General features: G+C 39.8%; 1 protein-coding gene across 2 annotated transcripts in view; it reads left to right on the top strand.

Annotated features, from left to right (window-relative positions):
* Positions 1-19,809, top strand: part of MGAT4C (MGAT4 family member C) — a 167,953-nt gene extending 148,144 nt beyond the window's left edge. For both annotated transcript variants that reach the window (XM_088453794.1, XM_088453798.1), the window contains 3 exons: positions 10,629-10,777; positions 15,816-15,960; positions 17,158-19,809. In XM_088453794.1, coding sequence (XP_088309920.1) covers positions 10,679-10,777; positions 15,816-15,960; positions 17,158-18,314 — 1,401 coding nt within the window. In that variant the 5' untranslated portion in view covers positions 10,629-10,678 and the 3' untranslated portion in view covers positions 18,315-19,809. The remainder of the gene's footprint in view (positions 1-10,628; positions 10,778-15,815; positions 15,961-17,157) is intronic.
* Positions 19,810-21,230: the final 1,421 nt, after the last annotated feature.

Here is a 21,230-nt window from a genome sequence, read left to right as displayed (position 1 = left end):
CAATAGGAATAGGTGAGTATTGATTTTTTTTATGGGTGTTGTGGATTTCTAGTGGACAAGGGGACATGATTGTCTATAAGGTAAGTATGCATGGATGTGAGCATGGAATGTTTTAATAAAACTTTCACTGTCATGGTGTGTGTGTATTGTGCTTGTTTTAATATTTATTTGCATTTGAACTACAGGTACGTGCAGACCCTTAATTCCCCACATGCTGTATATGTGGTTCTCCAAGTGTCAGCATGTGGTGGAGGCTTTACTGGGACCTGTAGTTTTCAAGCAAAATATAAGATTATTAAATCTATTTTTTACACTACTCGTACACATAATCAACCCAGCAACCACCAGCCAAGGGTGCCGGGGATAGCAGTGGACTATCAGCACAGGTCTAAGGTGTCCTGGAGAGGGGGACTCCATTATTGGGGGGTCCTAACATCCCCAGGGATCTTTGGTTGAGGGACCTGGTGAAAGAGTCCCCCTGGCTGTGGCCTACACCCCTGCTAGAAAGAGTCCAGTGCTGGTTATGGATAATAAAGGGGACCCCTACTCATTTTATCCCCTGTATTTTCACAACCAGGACTGGCTCAGCTGGGCCTTGTGCTGGTTCTTAAAACACAGAGGACCCCTATGCATTTTGTTCCCTGTATTTTAAGAACCTGGACAGGCTCTACAGAAACCCAGGGCTGGTTATTCTTCTGTTTACTATTTTTTTTTAACACAGAAGCCTTCTTGGATCTTACTGACATATGATGGATTATGTATAACTTGTACCTTGGAATGCAAGTCACATTACAAGGTCCGAGTTTACATAGGGAAATACTCGCACAGATTTGCATAGTATAATATCCTCAAACTCAGAAGTTTGCAGGCTATTACATTTGTGAGTTTTGACACCAGCTCGCACCTTTTAAACACGCGAGAATGTGCGAGTATGTTTTTTACAGAAAACTTGCACTCCATTACACTTGTCCCTTAGTGTCTATTTTCTACAAGGAATTTCAATGGTTGTGCTGTATCTGCATCTGAATAATCTACATGCTGAATTAATGTATAATCATCTGAGAAAACAAGAGATTGGAAGTTTAAGTTTTCATCTAAGGTTTGACTAAAGATTGTGGGAGAATGTATAAATCCCTGCAGTTCCTAGTCCAGGTTTATTGTGTATACATTATGTGGCTATCTGGGTAAGGTGGAATTGAAAAGAATGCAGAACAAAAGTCAATTACTGAAAAATGTGTACTGGCTGATGGAATTTGCATTAAAATAGTGACATGATTTGGTACTACAGGAAGGAATGGCTCAACAATATTGTATAATTGTGCAAAGATCTTGAACTAGCCTATAGTCTCTCTCACTTCTCTTGTGAACATGAAAACTGGGCATATTCCCTGGACTTAACCAATACACTTTGATGCAGAAATTCCTGAATTACTGGAAGCACCCCCTTTTTTGCTACTGGTTTAAACTGATATTGTGGTCTACGTGGAATTATTATTTTGAGTTTTAACCCTAACTGTTGCAACATGTAGAATCTCTCCAACATCCTTAGACCCTGTTGTTCACAATGTTTCTGGTATTGTTGACAATATATTTGATATTTCTGAAGGAATTTATTTTAAATGACTAAGCTTCAGAATATCTGGGCTGAGCAGATCAGTAAGCAATTCATTAGTGACCAAATTTTGGTTTGAATTTGGTACTTGTAAATCTAATCTTTCAGGAGTGCAGACTATGGTGAACCCAACAAATCTCTAACCTAAAAAATTAGCCAGGGCATCTTAAGCTAATAGGTATGAGTGCTCAATGGTTAGTTAACAGATTGTTATTTTTACCTTTGCTGTTTATTTTAGGGGAATACATTTGTCGCTACCCCCCTGTTATTTTGTCTGCTATAAGTGATCTTACATCCCCTATAGCAATCAGAAATTATTGTTTAAAATGTCCAATTCTCAAATCAATAGTTGATTCCTTAAAATATTGACATATTAATGTCCTAGTGTTAATGGAGACTGCTTTATCCCCATTGAGGATCTTTTTCAAATGCTGCCATTGCTATTTTTAAAAGGGAACTCTCTAGGTATCTTTGGTCATTTTCATTACCAGGAAAAATGTAACTAATGATTTGTGATTTATCAAATTTTGGGCAACTGGTAATAGTATTTGTATTTTTCTGTTGTCCAGCCATATCACAAGTGGCTTGATAACAAATCAGGATTCTGGAGAGTTAAATAGCTTTCAGTCTCAATGTAGTTGTATGAGGGAGTCACCCTCACTTAAACAGAATAAGTAAATACAAAATAGCATCCACAGAGTCTGAAAGTAACAAGTTAGAACACTCAAATCAGTTGACACAATATAAAATATTTATTATGAAGAAAAATTAAAATAACATACTGTATATCAATGCACTCCACTAAACTTAGCCTAATAGTTTATAAGGTGCTTTGACACAGTAGAAGGTATCCCTTGCACTATCCAGTATACAGTGTATGAGTTAACCATAGCTTCTCATTTACAGCCCTTGTCTAGATATCAGCCACCATCAAGTCCCAACCAATTACACAAACAAGCTCTCACAGACACATCTTGAATTTAGCAAGATACAGTATGGCAGAAAAAATATCTCCAGAAACTTAAACTTCCATTTTTTATAAAAAAAAAATAAAATGTTAAAATTGGTTCCATGCTCACAATCTTTACAAAGACTTCAACAGATTGTGGTTACAGTTGATCCAAGCACCCTGTGTGTAGGTCCTCCTTGCTTTTTCATGTTTCAAATATGTGTTGATCTCAGCAGGGACCTCCATGAAATTATTTGGAAGAATAATGAGATTTAATAAGATTTATTAAGCACAGCCGTTCAAAGCATTCAAGATGCAAGCTAAGTGTCCTACAAGTTAATCAGCTGTATTTACCAGATTTGTTTAAAACATATTCTAATCAAAGTTTGTAATATACACCCATCATGGAAGTCTCCTGATCCTATGATCGTAAAGACAATATCAAAAACATTTATTCAAGTGCAAACATTCATATTTCTTCTGAAATTTCCCACCACAAACTATCATATGCATATGATTCAATACAAGATGGTGTTTGTTTCTAAATATATTTATACTAGGTATTCAAAAACAAAATACATTTGTGCAATCTTAGATTTCAGTGTTAAAGCAATATTATAGTTATATTCTTGATTATTCAGAGCTTCCATATTTTATTCAGTTATCAATATTAACAAGGACCACTGGAAGCAAGGATAGTTAAGGGGAGGAACAAGAGGTTGGAAAGAAATTGAATGCTAAATATTTCCATCTTGATATATCTAGGTGGATCCTATTAAATAAAAGAGTAAAATTTGCATGATATAATTTAAAATAATGTTTAGCTCATGTAATTCCTAGGTAAAGAATCGATATGGGGAGCTATTGGAAGTGAAAAGAAGTTTCCAAAGATAGCCAGGAGGTCATTGGTCATAGGGAAGTCCAATAATTTCACTTTGGTATTATTATTTTTGTACCCAGACAAGGTTGCATAGGTCTTAAATTTAATGAGAAAATTAAGAATGAAAATACCTAAAATACTGATTATATATCATGAGGAGCATGTTGTCTACAAACAGAAGTATTTTATGTTGTAAATTATTAAAGAAGATAACCAGATTTAGAAGTATCCAGCAAGGAGAGATTAAAGTAAAGTGATTGATGTCAAATTCCTTATAAATAAAGTTATTAGAAGATTGGAAAACACCCAAAGACCAGCACACGTGGTCAATCACCTTTTCACATTTAAAGCTTATATAACAGATGACATCTTATGGAATATATGTGATGAATTAAGTTATTTGTGGTGGTGGTGTCATATGTCTTCATATGGTCAGGGCCAATTAAACTAAGCAAACTGCTGATAAATCTGTTTGAGTAATATTTTGGCAAATAATTGTACAGCAGTATTGTGAGGATACCGGGTTTATGTGTGCCCTTTTGGTCTGCTGTTAGTTCAGACTATCCTAATGATCTTGACCGCTTGACAATGAACCCTCTACAAGTATGTTAAGGAACTGCTTTCATTTAGAAGGGAAGAGATGTCTGTACTAGATAAAGATTTATGTTCTATTTAATATAAATGTTTTATCAGAATGAAATTTGAGAAAAATATTCATATTGTAAATAAAGGATTTGGTGCTGTCTATGTGAACCAAATAAACATTTTGAAAGCACAAAGGCAAGTTGGCATCCTCAGTGGCCCCCAAAACTGTGATCACATCCTATGCCACAAGTTTACCCATGGGAGATGACTTGAACTGGCCAGACTGTAGACTAAGGGCCTGATTCAGCAGTGTATGCTAGTTCACTGCTTAATGCAGATTCCCAATGTTTGGGAATCTGTTCAGGCACATGACCCATTCTTTGCATGTGCATAAAGGGTCTGTGAGCACGCTCGCAGACTGGATGCATACTGGCAGTGATTGATAGTCTGCTGCCATTTGTGGGCAGGGAGGGGGTGACAATGTCCTCTGTTCCCCGAAACGGAGGCATGTCACCACTGTTGAGGGAGGGAAGAAGCCAGGATCTCCATCAGCTGATGTAGATTTCCTGGCTTCTTCATCTCAACTGCGGCAGCTGGCTGCATGACCCCATGGGTAACCTTAGCCATCCGATGTCCCTCAAAGTTTTTTATGCTGTGTTGGACAATGCAGCTCAGATATGCAATGCAGCAGGAGGTGCGATGCTTGAAAAATTTGCTGTCCCTGTTTTACTTATGGTTTTATGACCTATATTTATCCTGCTATTCCACCTTTTACTAAACCGGCTGATTGCAGAGCCTGGCATATTGCACAAGGACTGTATGGAGCTTTGAATTCAAAGTGGATATCTGCATGTGTGCCAGGTTGAGGCTCAAATCCGTCACGTACACCTGTGGAGTACCTGCCATCTCATGTTGGTGTGTGAATAATGACTGCCTAGAGGGGCCTGTACATGGTGTCCCTTTCCAGGAGCTTACCTTGATATTACACCTTCTGGTCAACAGACCACAGTGTGGGTGGTCCACCATCTGTTGTAATCATTTATCCACAGTGACTTGGAGCCAAGCTCCTGTGGCCAGCAGCAGTAATAGGACTCCAGGACATACCATTTTATATTCAGATTCCTGCAAGCCTGGTTTACATGAGTGCCCGATTTTGGGCCCCTGTGGTCTAGGGGGATACCGCACCGCAGACCAGTCTATGTATTCATCTAATTAAACTAATTTATTTGGCATTACATCAATGGCAATTTAAAGGGAGATTATTTAAGGATATATAATTATACTCAATATGAATTATTGAGACATCATTTTCTTAGGTCTCTAATGGATCCATTTGTTATGGTGCTAGAAGGAATATTTATTTCACATATTCAATGTTACTTGCAACAGATATTTTATCCTATTGATGTAATAATAATATTTTTATTTATATTTTCCATCATATGTTAGGGTGTATGTATATGTTAATTATTAAATTGACAAATTGAAATTTTTCATTGGAATGGGTTTAAAATACCGGTGTCTGTTTAGCCGCCATTTCAAATCCCAATGCGGATGCCTGACTGGGGCAGGTAAGTACCCTAACCCTCCCCTGTCCCCCATAGCCCCCTCCCTTAGTGGTGCCTAATCCTAACCTCCACTTTAGTGCCTAACCCTAACCTCCCCCTGGGGTGCCTAACCATAACCCCCTCTTACCGCTCCCTAAACCGAACCCTCCCAGGGAGGTGCCTAACACTAATCTCTACCTTGAGGTGACTAACCCTAACCCTCCCCCTTAGAGGTGCCTAACCCTAATCTCCCCCCAAAACCTAACCCAAACCCCACTAGACTCCCTAATCCCAACTCTCCCCCTTTGCTGCTAATGCTAAGGGTGCCCCAGACTTATCTTTATTCGGGCTGGCGTCCTCTGCATTCTGGCATCGGGATTAAGATATGCGTTGGTATTTTGACATCTATCTTAAATCCCTTGCTGGGATTCCAATGTCTCATAACTACATCCCTGTTCATCATATCTGTATCGGTTAGTGCGTACAGATCTGCAAAGTGTTAGAGGTGTTTTCACTCTGTGGATACACTGTCTCACAATTATTTTATGATTAGTTTCTGGGGTTGCAAATCTTTAAATTGCATGCTGCAGGCGCACCTTAAAAACAGATTTCCAGCACAGATCCATTTCTCTCTGTTTGCTTTATGTAATTAGACAAAACCACAACTATTTTGTTTGACTTTGGAATGACAGTCATTTTGGTTCTTGAAGACTCATGATGGAAAATGGACCCACTGAGGATGGCATTAAATAGCAGGGTACATTATGGGAGCAATGTAAGTCCAAATGACCTATACTAATTCAAGGGAAGACCATAAGAACAAGGAGCCTTCAAGGTTTTTTAAGATTTTGGGGCTCATTTTAAGTTGCATGCAAATAATAAATTAGCAATTTTTTGTGACTACACATAACTAAAAAGTAGCAAGGTGCATGCAACCCATGGTATCTGCATACAAAGCCTCAAAACAGATTGAGTCATACTGACTCTAGAATATAGTGTGCATTCCTGGGCTGTGACTGTCAGGAATGCTGAGAGGGGGAGGAGGGTTCTAATTACCAGGGGCCATGCTTGTTGGAGGTGCCCAGGTTTGCCCCATAAAATGTATTACCTGTTAGTGGCAGCAGCCTCTCTTCCCAGCCCAGCAAATTCTGCTGTGTGTTGGACTGTAGAGAGGGGGGCTGTGGGAAAGTTACTGTAACTGAGGGCACTTGAAATTGAGAGGACAGCTGCACATAACTATAACAGGGCTCTGGATAAGGAGATGGAGAAGCCCAAAGGGCATCTAAAATAAGAGATTAGGCTAATTATTCCTAAAAAGGCAACCAATATGTTATTTTCTGGAGCCTGCAAAAATTTTAAGAACAACTGTACAAGATCATACTTATAAAAAACAGTTTTTTTAAACACTAATTTTAGAATATATTGGGCATTCCTGGGCTGTGACTAGCAGGGATGCTGAGATCGGAAATGGGTCAGGCTTGTTAGAGGTGCCTTCTTCTGCCCCCTTCACTTATTACCTGCAAGTGGCAGGAGCCTCTCTCCCTGGCCCAGTACATGCTGCTGTGTATTGGGCTGCAGAGGGTCCAGGGGACTTGCCACTGCTGAGTGGCAATGGTCTCTCCTGTGCCTGCTTTGCATGAGGGATTGATCGCACTAATCACCCCCACCCTGCATATGCCCTTGGCTGAGGGCATGTGGGGGGTTTCACCAAATGAAGAAGGTAATTGGAGCACCCCCCCCCCCCCGAAGAGAGAAGTGAATATAACTACAGGAGAAGAGAAGTGGTGAAATTGATGTAACTAGAAAAGGTTGGGGTTGTGGGAACGGTACTGTAACTGAGGGGACTTGAAATTGGGAGGACAGCTGCATATACCTACAATAGGGTTCTGGGGATCCATAACTGCAACAGGGGTCTGGATAAAGAGATGGAGAAGCCCAAAGGGCATCTAAAATAAGTGTTTAAGCTAACTATCCCTTAAAAGGCAAAACATTTGTTATTTTCCAGAGCCTCAAAAATGTTAAGAACTACAAGAACATGCTTATAAACTATACACAGGTTTTGAAACTCCCATAACCACATGTATAAATCATGAGCAAAATACTGTATATATTATGTCTATTTAATAATGTCAGCTTCAGTGGTCAGCAGCAGGGGAACAGGGATGAGTAAGTACAAACTTGATGGTAAAAGAGGGACTAAATCAGGCTTTGAGTAGTGGGAATAAAATACCAACGTATCCCGCTGTCAGTAAGTAGCAGTGGTGGTAGCTTCTAGAGGTTGTCAAGTTTCAGATAGGGGACAAAATCATGTGGTGCTGGAGGATAGCTGCTAGCTAATGGGTTTTAAGGCCCTAGCACAAGAGTGGTAAGGGCATTAACCTAATGTTCCAGGGAGAGAGCGGTCCATAATACAGTAGAAGGGTCCATAATGCCCAATATAGGGCTCAAAAAGAAAGGTAAAGGCATTACAGCAAGGGATTAGATTGAGCTCTGTCTAAACACACCTTGCCATCTTGATGGTCAAGCCTTATGCTACCTCCACTGCTTACATTTTTAACAAATGTGTACCTTGTCCTCCACTAAGCCAGACTAATTTAAAGTTGAACTATGTGGCTCAAAATGTCATATATGTGAATTCCTAAGTCTAAGCAAAGGACTGCTATTAAATTGTGTTGATCAATACAACAAACATTTTAGTTCTACTTTGCCATATGTGGTTTTAATTTTTACTCTCCTGTAACATTATGGATGAGAAATATATATTTGAACAATCCATTTGGGTAACTAAGGAGTTTTGATAAGGTCCTCCCTTTCTCCACTACATCATTTTGTTACTTATGTACTCATGGGTAGAGGGGTATTATAATTGGATACTTTCCCATTATTGATTCATGTAATCAATGAAAACAATTATATTTTCTCAGTGCAGACTAAAAGATGTATGCACTATACTGTATAATAAGAAGAATTAGAAAAATAAATATTTTTATCACATTCCTGTACATTATAGATAGTGCTCTCAAGAATAAATATTGCATACTGAATAGAAATGAAAAGCATTCTGTATGAAGGCGCTCCAGAGTCAAAAACATAATTCCTCTCTAACTAACTTTCTACACAGTTGTATTGATCTTGGGGCCTGATTCTGCCCCGCTTGCTAGGATGCGTTCGCACGTAGACAGCCTATGTTTGCAATGTGCGCATGCGTATGCACCTCAGTGTGCGTGTGCGAACCAGTCCATGCGATCGCTAAGTGATCGCCCCTTGTACACAGATGGCTTGCTAGACTGAGTGACAAGCCTTTGAGAGTGGTAACAGGTTGGATGATCTAAATGAGGGAGTGGTGGTGCAAACGCAGGCATGTCTGTGCATCTTAACGCCATTTCAGAGGCATGCATAATTAAGACGGCACATCATAGTACACGTCACATGCTCGATTTACACACTGAAGCACTCGCAGTGCTTGTGGTAGGCTATGGTCAGCCACAAGTGCCACGTATGGGTCTGAGGGTACTCGATTTTACCGATGGTTGCATACACTTCCTGAAAATGACGTGTATTACTAAGGGAAAGTGGGCTATTTCAGACAGGCTGGAGGGCATCTAAATACACACCATGATCGCACGCCAAGACATAGTGGGCGTGCTGATGCCATGCCGTGCGATCGCGGGATTTGCATACTTTGGCAGCTGATGACTGCATGCCAACGCATCTAGCGAGCGGGTCTGAATTGAGCCCTTGGTTCTATATTTGAATCAGTGGGTTGCACCTACATTGTACCTCTAGTAATAAAATGTTGTACTATAGGGTTAATATCATATGTACTATTCCTCTTTCGTTATTATTATGTAATTAATAACTTGGTGCGGGATTATCACTTTCTATCTATATTTAATATCTACACAGTATACATTTTATATATATATATATAATAAAAACAAAAGAAATGTTAGATAGAAAAGTTGTTAAAAAAATGTTTAACAAAGGTTTGCTGATCCAGTAGAATTGATTATGATTTTATGATATACTTAGCTAATTTGTTTTGTATCTTGCTGGCAAACATGCTCACCAAAAGTTAGCAAAACTGTCCTATGGGTGATACAAAGTGGCTATTTATTCTGATGAAAATAATGTATCAACTGTAGCTATCTAACCACATCTAGGGGTCTATGTACTAAGCAGTGATAAGAGACAGAGTGAAATGTGATAAGAAAGTGATAAGGTGCCAGCCAGTCAGCTCCCAACTGTCATTTTTCAAACACAGCCTGTGAGATGACAGTTGGGAGCTGATTGGCTGGCACCTTATCACTTTCTTATCACCTTTCACTCTGTCTCTTATCACTGCTTAGTACATAGACCCCCTAGAATTGATTTGCTTTAGGGGCAGCATAAACTCCATTTGTAAGAAGGTGCATTTTATATAAAATATTATTCATCTAATAGAGTAACTTCCTCAAATTAAGTTCTAAGGTGAGATCACAGAAAGGTCCTCTGTACACTGTTTGTTACAGCTTCCAATGCTATGTGTATCTGCTATATAATGTGGGCAGTTTAGATAATCAGCAATACTTAATATTTCATCATCAAAGATTTTACTAAACATATCTGATATCTTCACAATATAAGTAATGTATTAAAATAAACTCAATCCATTCTTATGTGAAATTTGCCATGTTGTAGGAAGTGTCAGTCCCAAAAAAATGTCTTACATGTATACTAAAAATTAGGGATGTGCAGGCTCGGATAGGTTTGAGTTTGCACACCGAGTTCGGATTTTTCCCTCCAAAAAACGGGACAAAAGTCCAGGAATGATTATGTTCATCCATGCAAGATGACGTTTTGCCTCTTTCTGAGTCCCGTTTTTTTGAGGGAAAAATCCAAACTTGGCGTGCAAACTCGAACCTATCCGAGCCTGCACATCCCTACTGAAAATATATAGGTACATACTCTAATGCAGTGGGGATTGCTATACTTATCAGAGAGTCTTCCTACTGTATAAATTGATAAATGGTTAATTTAGATTAAGTTTATGTTTATGTCTTTTTATCTTTTTAGGAATATATGTATTTATTTGAACAACAATTGAATTCAAATATCTGGATAAAATGAGATGTTTTCGAAAGCGTTCAGCATTACCACTCCTGGGAGTCCTAATCTTTTGTCTGCTGTTTATGAACTTGAACATAGAAGATGAATATGTTGTAGTAAGTACAAAGTAATAATGTATACCAATCCATAATCCTTTGCGAACTGATAATGGCTAGACAGTATATGTTTTCAGGATAATACTGATTAGCATTGGTAACTTGAAACAAAATACAAGAGCAGTGTAATAAATCCTTTGGAGCAGGATATAAAGCTTACAGATGATAATATACACTATACAGTATATGAATGCAAAAGCTAAATATACAATAACTTCTGGATGTAGAGACAAGATACAGGTTCCAAGCAGACTGGGGGTCTCCAGATGCACAAATCATGCAAGGCACATGCAGAAAATCACAGGGACACAGGAATCAGGATCAGACCAGAGGCTTTCACAGAAATGAAAAACGATCACTGGTATTGGTGTGCAGGGCTGGTTGACTTTAAAAAAAAAAACCTGCACCAACAGCAGGTATCCAGTGAGCCCAGCCCCCTAAATGCAAATCCTGTGCATCTGCTAAGCTGCATGCAGCCAGCATCCCGGCTATATGACCTGCTTGGGGACCCAGTGGCATAACTAGGATCTTCGGTGCCAAGGGCAAATTTAAGATTGGAGCCCCCCACCAAGTTTAGCGTGCCTTCGGCGCGCAGCAAAATTGGGCATGGTCAAATGACGAAAGGGGCATGTCTATTGAAAATGGGGTGGGCCAACCTGACACGCCACCAATTTCTTGTCAGTCTGGGAACATTCCTTTCTATTCCATACACACCTTACCTGTATGGTAGTTTCTCACACTGTGGAACCTCTGAAGAAATACATCCTCCCTGGGACGACGGCGTCTTCAGTCGGTATTCAATATTCATGTAGGTCACATTGTTTGGAAGATGCCTGTTTGTGTAGGAATATTAACAAGGTCATCATCATACGATAGCGGTTCAACCAGACTCCTTCCCTCTGCGTCTCTCAGCCACACCATCATCTCACTGAATCATCTCAGCCAAACCATCATCTCCCTCCGTGTCATCTCTTCTGAGCCACACCATCGCCTCCCCCCTTGTGTCATCTCTCAGCAGACCATCATCTCCCCCCTGCATCAACTCTCAGCACACCATCACATCCCCTCCGCGTTGTCTCTCAACACACAGACACACTCACACACATACACACACACAGACATATACACACACACTGACACATATACACACACTGCCATAGATACACACTGACACAGATACACACTGACATACACACACTACCATAGATACACACTAACACATACACACACTGATAATATACACATACTGACACACATTGACATATACACACACTGACACATATACATATATACACACATACATATACATACTGACACACACTGACATATACACACACTCTGACACATATATATATATCTCACACACACACATATACATACCATTGATCGCGCTGAGTGTAAACATTTGTGGGTCCCGGGGACCCCTCATTTTAGAAAATTGGGGTCCTACTCCACTGTTTCTGGGTCCCATCACATCTTATTGTAGGTGAGGGCAGGGAGCAGTCGCGACATAGCTGGGTGCAGGTAGCAGTTGGGATAGAATGGGTTAAGGGCAAGTAGCAGTTGGGATAGAGCTGGGGGGGTAAAGGCAGGGAGAAGATGGGGTAGCGCTGAGGGTAGAGGGAAGTGAGGGCAGGTAATGCTAGGGGTAGGGAGGGTGTAGGTGCAAACAGCAGTTGCAACAGTGCTTGGGGGGCAAGGAGGAGACAAGGGGCAGGCAGGGCTGGGGGTAGGGTTGGGGCAAGGGTAAATAGCAGCTGATGCAGTACTGGAGGATAAGGAGGGGGTTACTGCATTTCACTGCCATTAGACAGAAGGGTCCCACCACACATTGAAAGCACCCTGGCACTGCACAAACATGTTTCAGCAAACACTAGCACTACACAGTAGGATCCCAGCAAACACTGGCAGAACCCTGGCACCAGACAGAAGGGCCCTACCACACACTGGCACCAAATCAATGGGTCCCAAAACACATTGGCACCACTATGGCACTGCACAGAAGGGTCCTCTCCCACCATACACTGGTACTACACAGAAGGGTCCCAAAACACAATGGCACAACCCTGGCACTGCACAGAAGGGTCCCACCACAGACTGGTACTACACTGGCAGCACCCTGTTTCCAAACAGTAGCGTCCCAACACATAGTGGCATTGCAAAGAAGGCTCACAGGGGGAGCACCCTGGCACCACACAGAAAGTTCCCACCACACACACTTGCAGCTTGGGGAAGACTACAAGCTCATAAGCATTCGGCAGCCTGTTCTTGGGGCCCATGAACTCGGCAGACAATATTGGACACAGCTGGGGTCTAAGGATCAGCCCAGGAGGAGAAGGGGGGATCCGGAGTCACATAGCCAGTAGCCGCACAGTATCACATGCCAGCCAGTGCCGCATGTCAGTGCTGCCCGCCGTATGCGCGCAGGGTGTCAGGGAACAGGAGGCAGGATTCGGTGCTGCAGAGATCTTGAGTAGAGAAAGCCTGGCAGCGTCACGTGACCGGGGAGGCGGAGACTCTGATGCCGATTGGAGGAGAAGACGCTGCCGCCCATGATGATTGGTGGTGTAGCTGCTGAGGATGTAATTGGCCCGGCTGCTGCGGCGGCAGGAACACAGCGCGTTCCTACAGGACCCGTTATTTTAAGAAACGGAGTCCTTCATCATCTGTAATGCGTATTTTGCGAACACTGCATACACACAAACACTGAAACATATATACACACACACTGACAAATATACACATACACCATGACACATATACACACACACACAATGTCTATACAGACACACACACACAAAGCCTATACAGAGACACTTACACACACACACAATGCCTATACAGAGACACTTACACACACACACACAACCTATACAGAGACACTTACACACACACACACAACCTATACAGAGACACTTACACACATACACAACCTATAAAGAGACACTTACACACACACACAGCCTATACAGACACACACACACACACACAGCTTATACAGAGACACTTACACACACACAGCCTATACAGACACACACACACACACAGCCTATACAGACACACACACACACACAGCCTATACAGACACACACACACAGCCTATACAGAGACACTTACACACACACAGCCTATTCAGAGACACTAACACACACACAGCCTATACAGAGACACTAAAACACACACACAGCCTATACAGAGACACTTACACAAGCACACAGCCTATACAGAGACACTTACACACACAGCCTATACAGAGACACTTACACACACACACACAGCATATACAGAGACACACATACACAAACACAGCCTTTACAGAGACACTTACACACACACACAGCCTATACAGAGACACTTACACACACAGCCTATACAGAGACACTTACACACACACACAGCCTATACAGAGACACTTACACACAGCCTAAACAGAGACACTTACATACAGACACACACATAAAGCTTATACAGAGACACTTACACACATAAAGCTTATACAGAGACACTTACACACACACACACACACACACAGCCTATACAGAGACACTTACACACACACACACAGCCTATACAGATACACTTACACACACACACAGCCTATACAGAGACACTTACACACACACACACACACACACACAGGTTATACAGAGACACTTACACACACACAGCCTATACAGAGACACTTACACAAATACACACACACACAGCCTATACAGAGACACTTTCATACAGACACACACAGCCTATACAGAGACACTTACACACACACAGCCTATACAGAGACACTTACACACAGCCTATACAGAGACACTTACACACACACAGCCTATACAGAGACACTTACACACACATACACACAGCCTATACAGAGAAACTTACATACAGACACACACATAAAGCTTATACAGAGACACTTACACACATAAAGCTTATACAGAGACACTTACAGACAAATTCAGCCAGAGCCCCCCACATAAAAAATGAACACCCCCTCCCCTCCAGCATCAGTTTAGCCTCCCCCCTACCCCCAGCAGGAGTTTATCCATTAGCCACCCTCCTCCCTTCTCCTAAGACCTTACCTGTAGTTAGTGAGAGCGGGCAGCGGAGATGGAGAGCGCCGGGGAGGGAAGAATCACTCCTCACCCAGCGCAGACAGCAGCTCTGTCTCTAGTCCAGGACAATGGACTCCAGCAGATCAGGAGGAGGGGAGGATAGAGCTGTAGGAAGGCTGCCTAGGAGGGGCTGCAAGCCTCCACTGCAGCTCCCCCTACAGGCAGCCAAGCCAACAGCAGGCTAGCAGGCACACTTGCCTGCTCGTTACAAACCAAACTCAGGACACAATGGTGGTGCGGGGGAGGGCGTGCGGGTATGATGCCCTGGCCGGTGGCGCCCCCCTCTGCAGGGCTTGCCATGGTGCCCAGGGCACGTACCCCGCTCGCCCTGCCCTAGTTACGCCACTGCGGGGACCACAATCCTCTATGGCTGCCTGGCATCCCCTGGTTGCTAAGCAACCAGCATGACCATCTGCCCTTGCAGCTGAGACGACGCAGTGTATTACTGTAGCTATCTAGCAACAGCTGGAAACTGCGTCTCTAATTAGCCACTATGGTGGCTCATAACAGCAGGTACACAGACTATTTTAGCACTATGGCTTCTCGCATTAATATAAGGTAGTAAATTAGGCTTCCTTGGCTACCCTCAACTACAGTCACTCTGCATGTTACTCAAAATCAGTCCCTAAATGTGTAATGCACTATCATAGATATACAGTATATAGAGTTAAGAAAAACAGAAAAAGCTCCACCAAATTATGTTTCTGAAAATCCTATATGATGCAACAATAAAAATGATATTCTGTGCATAAGATTTTGCCATTTACTATATTGTATAAATAAACTACTACTTTGTTGCTTTGATTTAAGACTTCTTGTCTCCTTTTGTTTACACTGCCTTCAGAACATGGCCTGTCATGTGGGTTGGATAAAGTGATGTTATAACTGTATACTTCTACATTTCATTTTTTGTATTTTTCATGTAGGATGAAGATAAAAAACTGAGAGATGCTTCAACTCCCCATTTCAACTCAGATCAATATGGCCACACAGTTAAAGAGTTCTCTAATATTTCATCATCTATAAATGTAACATATCACATGTTGGCTGGGATACCAATTTCAAGGAAACGTATGTAATTTAAATATTGTATTATATATAATTAAGTTATAAGAATGTGTGAGAGTTGTATTTCATATACTCTACATAAATTCTCTGTACATACTTGCTCTTCTTTGATCTAACAAACTAATGGAGGATTTAATTGAATTATTTCATTAAAAATTAACCTACAGGCAGCAGCCATTATTATAAGTATCACAGTAATGTCGTCACAAGCTACAGTAGAAAAGACTTCTTTGTTTGATTACAGTGATGATTTTTTAGTTGTCAAAGGCGGAAATCTGTATAATAGTACACTGCTGAAATAATAATTATTACCATATAAATCAGTAACAGAATTACTGTCCCCTTCAAAAAAAAATAGCTGGAGTTAGTGTTAAATGACTGCTACACTCCTGTGTAAAATTTTACATAAAATAATATGTAAATATAGCTGAACACCACAATTTAGATTTTGAGAAAAAAATATGAATAGTTGTTATGTACCATATTATTTTATGCATTCTGCTAATACTCTAGCTCTTAATGTGTTGTCTATAAAAGAGTTTTGTCGCTGTCTAAACTTTTTCATCAAGTAGTAACTAATTGGTTATAAAAAGGAGACCATTTTTCTAAGCAAATGCATTGCTTTGTAAAATATATTATAATTTATATCTTATCTTTAAATATTAAAGAAATTAGTTTTAGGTCTACTTTAATAGGAACAAATTAACGCAATGTTATTTAAAATATCTAAAAAAAATAAAATAAATTAGCTAAAGCTATGTGACAAAATGTTTAACATATTTGAAATTTATGTATTAAAGCAAAACTTCATTATCTAATCCACGCAAAAAAGAAAAAAAAATCAAATTTTGTAGCATTTGTTATTGCATAGTGTAAAATAACACATAATTATTTCCTAAAAAATACAAAGACTGTAATAAAGCCTACACATATACCCTATTAATTAAAAGTTGAGATTTTAAGCTGAGTGTCTACAATATGCAATATTAGAGAGTGATTTATTTATGACAGGATTAGGTTATTAAATTAGAAAAACTTGATGAATCTCTCAAAATATGTCAGTTTGCAAAAAGTTCAATCATTAGAACACATGGTGATCTTTACAAAGCAAATGAATGACAAGCAATGTAGCATGTGTTACTTTGTTATATAAAAGGGATCGTACAGTATGAATAATCATTGTGCTTTCATTTTGTATAGGGTTTCTTACAATTGGACTATCATCTGTAAAACGGAAAAAGGGAAATTATTTGCTTGAAACGATCAAATCCATATTTGAACAGTCAAGTTATGAAGAACTGAAAGAAATAGCAGTAGTTGTTCATTTAGCAGAATTTGACATAACCTGGTGTGAAAGTGTAGTTCAAGATATAGTGAGAAAATTCTCCCATCATATTATTGCTGGGAGGCTAGCAATTATCCATACTCCTTTACAGTTTTACCCTGTATTAGAAGGTTTGAAAAGAAACTACAATGACCCTGATGCCAGAGTTAGATTTAGATCCAAACAAAATGTTGATTACGCTTTTCTTTTAAACTTTTGTGCTAATCTCTCAGACTATTATTTAATGCTCGAAGATGATGTCAGGTGCTCCAAGAATTTTTTTACAGCAATTAAGAAAGTTATTAATTCAAGGAAGGGATCAAACTGGGTAACTTTGGAGTTCTCAAAGCTGGGATACATTGGCAAGTTGTATCACACCCACGACCTACTACGTCTAGCCCATTTTCTACTTATGTTCTACCAGGAAATGCCTTGTGACTGGTTGCTTATTCATTTCAGAGGCCTGTTAGCCCAAAAGGAAGCTATTCGTTTTAAGCCATCTCTTTTTCAACATATGGGATATTATTCTTCATATAAAGGTGCTGAGAACAAACTCAAGGATGACGATTTTGAAGAGGACTCTTTTGATATACCTGATAACCCTTCTGCAGTTCTCAGCACAAATATGAACATATTTGAAAATTATGAAGTTCATAAGGCATATAGTAGCACAGAAGAATATTTCTGGGCCAAATCGCCTTCTACTGGTGACTTCTACCACATTGTATTTGAGAAGTCTATCAAAATAATCAAAATTAAAGTCAGCACAGGAACAGAAGATCGACAAAATGATATCCTGCACCACGGAACATTAGAGGTTGGAGAAAGATTAGTTGGGAGCAAAAAGAACAAAAAATGTACGACTTACCTTAGATTGGCTGATTTCATAAACGGAAACTTTGAAATGGACAATATAGATCATAAAGTCCTTTTTAATATTGACTGCATTCGAATTTTAGTGACTAAATATCAAAATGAATGGCTGATTATTAAAAGTATAGGTGTATGGACTACTGAAACATTGAATCAATAAAACATCAAATTGCTGCCTTCCTTATGGAAGAAATACATTTCAGTTGAATGCCAACTGGCCTACTTCTCTTTTGGACTAATCTTTTGCTAACGTGAAATTGCAAATGGCATATTATACTACGTGAATAAAGCTATTTATATTTTACTATTTCTGTCAGGCAATATTCAAGTTTATTAGTGTTTTTGAATGTTCTCTATTTTATATAAAACAAAAGCATCATGTTTCTTCCATAGTTTAAATGTATATTTTATACTGTTTTGTTCTCAATAAAGAAATTGTTTAAACACCAAATGGGCTAATCGTCAGCTAATATATATAATATATATATTAGCTGATGTGATATATACTAGCTGATTTCCATCTCACCACTCCAGTAACATATTAATTCTTCACCTCTATAGTATTGCATCATCTTCCTCACTGCTAAAGTAAGACATTACTCTTCCTCACCTCTGTACTAACACATTCCACTCCCTCACCTCTTTAGTAGTACATTGACCTTTCTCACCTCAGTAGTAACACATTTCCCTCCCTCACCTCTGTAGTAACAAAATACTTCCTTCACACCTGTACCAATACATTAACCTCCCTCACCTATGGCCTAAGAGCTATTGAGGAATCTGTGAAAATATATTTTTCCCCTTTGCAGTGTTGTCTGCCTCATAAATCACGTCAATATCATATACAGCTCTCTGAAGTAACACATTATCCTTGCACACATCTGTAGTAACACATTTCCCTCCCTCACCTGTGTAGAAACACAAGCTCTCCATCACACCTGTAGTAGCACATTACCCCCACCCATCTCTGTAGTAACACATCCCCCTCCCTTGCTCGTGTTGAAACACATTCCATTCCCTCATCCCATAGTAACACATTTGACAGGCCCCTCCCTCACCTGTGTAGTAACACATTCCCCTCCCATACCTTTGTAGTATCACATTCTACTATCTCACCTGTGTAGTAACACATTCCCTACCTTCACCTCTATAGTAACACATTCACCTCTCACTGCTGTTGTAACACATTTCCCTGCCACATCTGTATAGTAACACATTACCCTCCCTCAACTCTGTAGTAACACAATCCTTTATTAACACATTACCCTCCCTCACCTGTGGCCTAAGAGCTATTTAAGAATCTGTAAAAACATATTTTACCCCTTTGCAGTGCTGTCTACCTCATAAGCCATGTCAGGATCATACTGCTAGTGGCAGCTTCAGAGTTGTGGCTGCAGCACCTTCCAATATTCAAATAGGGGAGCCACATAAACTGCCAGTGATGTTTGGCAGCATTTGGGGAACAGTTGCTTTATTTTCAGCTTGTCTTGCATAATTGTTTGTTTTGTCTCTTTGGCATTTTACTACCTCTCTTTTATTTCTGTATTAAGCTAATTTTTTGTACCATATTCTTAAAATTGTGATGCACAAAACAGACATAATTAAGCACTGTGATTGAACACTGTGGATAAATATTTTTTATTTTATGCTTAACTACCTGTTAATACAAGTTAATTAATTAAAATTTTGTTTAAATGCTAACGTGTTATTTTTTTTTAAACTAACAATCTTCATGCATTTTTTTTATACTATCTTTGCCATGCAAATACATATGCAGAACGTAAAAAAATAGATTTACAGTACCATCTTCAAGTAATTCAGTGTGTGAGAAAAATGTCTCTTTTGGGTCTGAAGGTCTGCGCTGAAAGCTCAAAAATGCCTGCACAGGAATGAGCTCACCTATTTATTATATTATTATTATTATTATTATTATTATTATTACTACTGTGCAGTGCAGTACAGTACAGTGAAGTAGAATATTTGAACTATTTTAAATATTAGACATCCAACAATCAAGGTACATGGTATTCAAGGAGCATAATACTCTGCATACGATATAAGAGGCTAAGTACGTAACAGCGATATGATCAGTAGCACATGCAGGGGGGTTTCTGAGTACCCAGAACCTCCTTGACAGGCTTGAGGCAACATGTTCTTAATCCCCGCCCTCTCATGGCAAAATTGAAGGAGGCGGAGCTAATATGATGAGATTCCAATAACATTGCATCATTTGGCTCTGCCCCCTTCTGATTGATCCGTGAGTCATGGTATTTTGCCACTAAGGGAAGGGGCCTAATGACATGGTGCAAGGTAAGTGTGTGTATAATGTATGTGTGACACATGTGTGGTATGTGTGACATATGTATGTGTGTATATATGTGTATATATGTTTGTGTGTGTATATATGTGTGTGTAGATCTATTTGTGTGTATGCATGTTCCAGTGGAAACAAAGAGTTTAGGAGTACAGCAACAGAGTGATATGAATGACACAATACACGCACACAATTTAAATTAATTAATTAATATGAATTAGCTTTTCAATGAATCCTGATTATATTCAAATACAGCACAATAACATTTGGGAGTATCACCCTACACAATAGGCCAGGTGGGTACACCATCCCAGCACTTTTTAAGAAAGTCTGGTCTTGGGAATTAAGGCTCCAGACTTCCAGATTTCACACCTAATTATAGGGCTCTTAACAAAGACTGGATACTAAATGCCTTATAATGTCATAATATTAAAATAAATATTAACAATAGGGGGCAGCATTGCTTCAAATATGGTTATTGGCACAGCATTATAACTAGTGACATTGGGCTGGATTCATTATGGATTGGAACTGTGAATGCAATAGTGATTACGCACGCAGTTCCACTGAGATAGTATGCCGAATTGCTATCGCTAAGCCACCACAGCACAACATAAGCAAGCCCATCTTTACCTTACACACATCTGCAATCCTTAGCAAGACTACAAAACCATCAAATACCATCGCAGCCTCACGCACACTTGCACAAGCCCTGACCTTACTCAGGAATTGCTAACATTCTAGCATGCTATGAGTACTTAG

Source organism: Taudactylus pleione, unplaced genomic scaffold, assembly GCF_031769625.1.
Source record: "Taudactylus pleione unplaced genomic scaffold, aTauple2 ptg000040l, whole genome shotgun sequence".
Lineage (NCBI taxonomy): Eukaryota > Metazoa > Chordata > Amphibia > Anura > Myobatrachidae > Taudactylus > Taudactylus pleione.
This window is presented reverse-complemented; position numbering and strand designations above follow the sequence as displayed.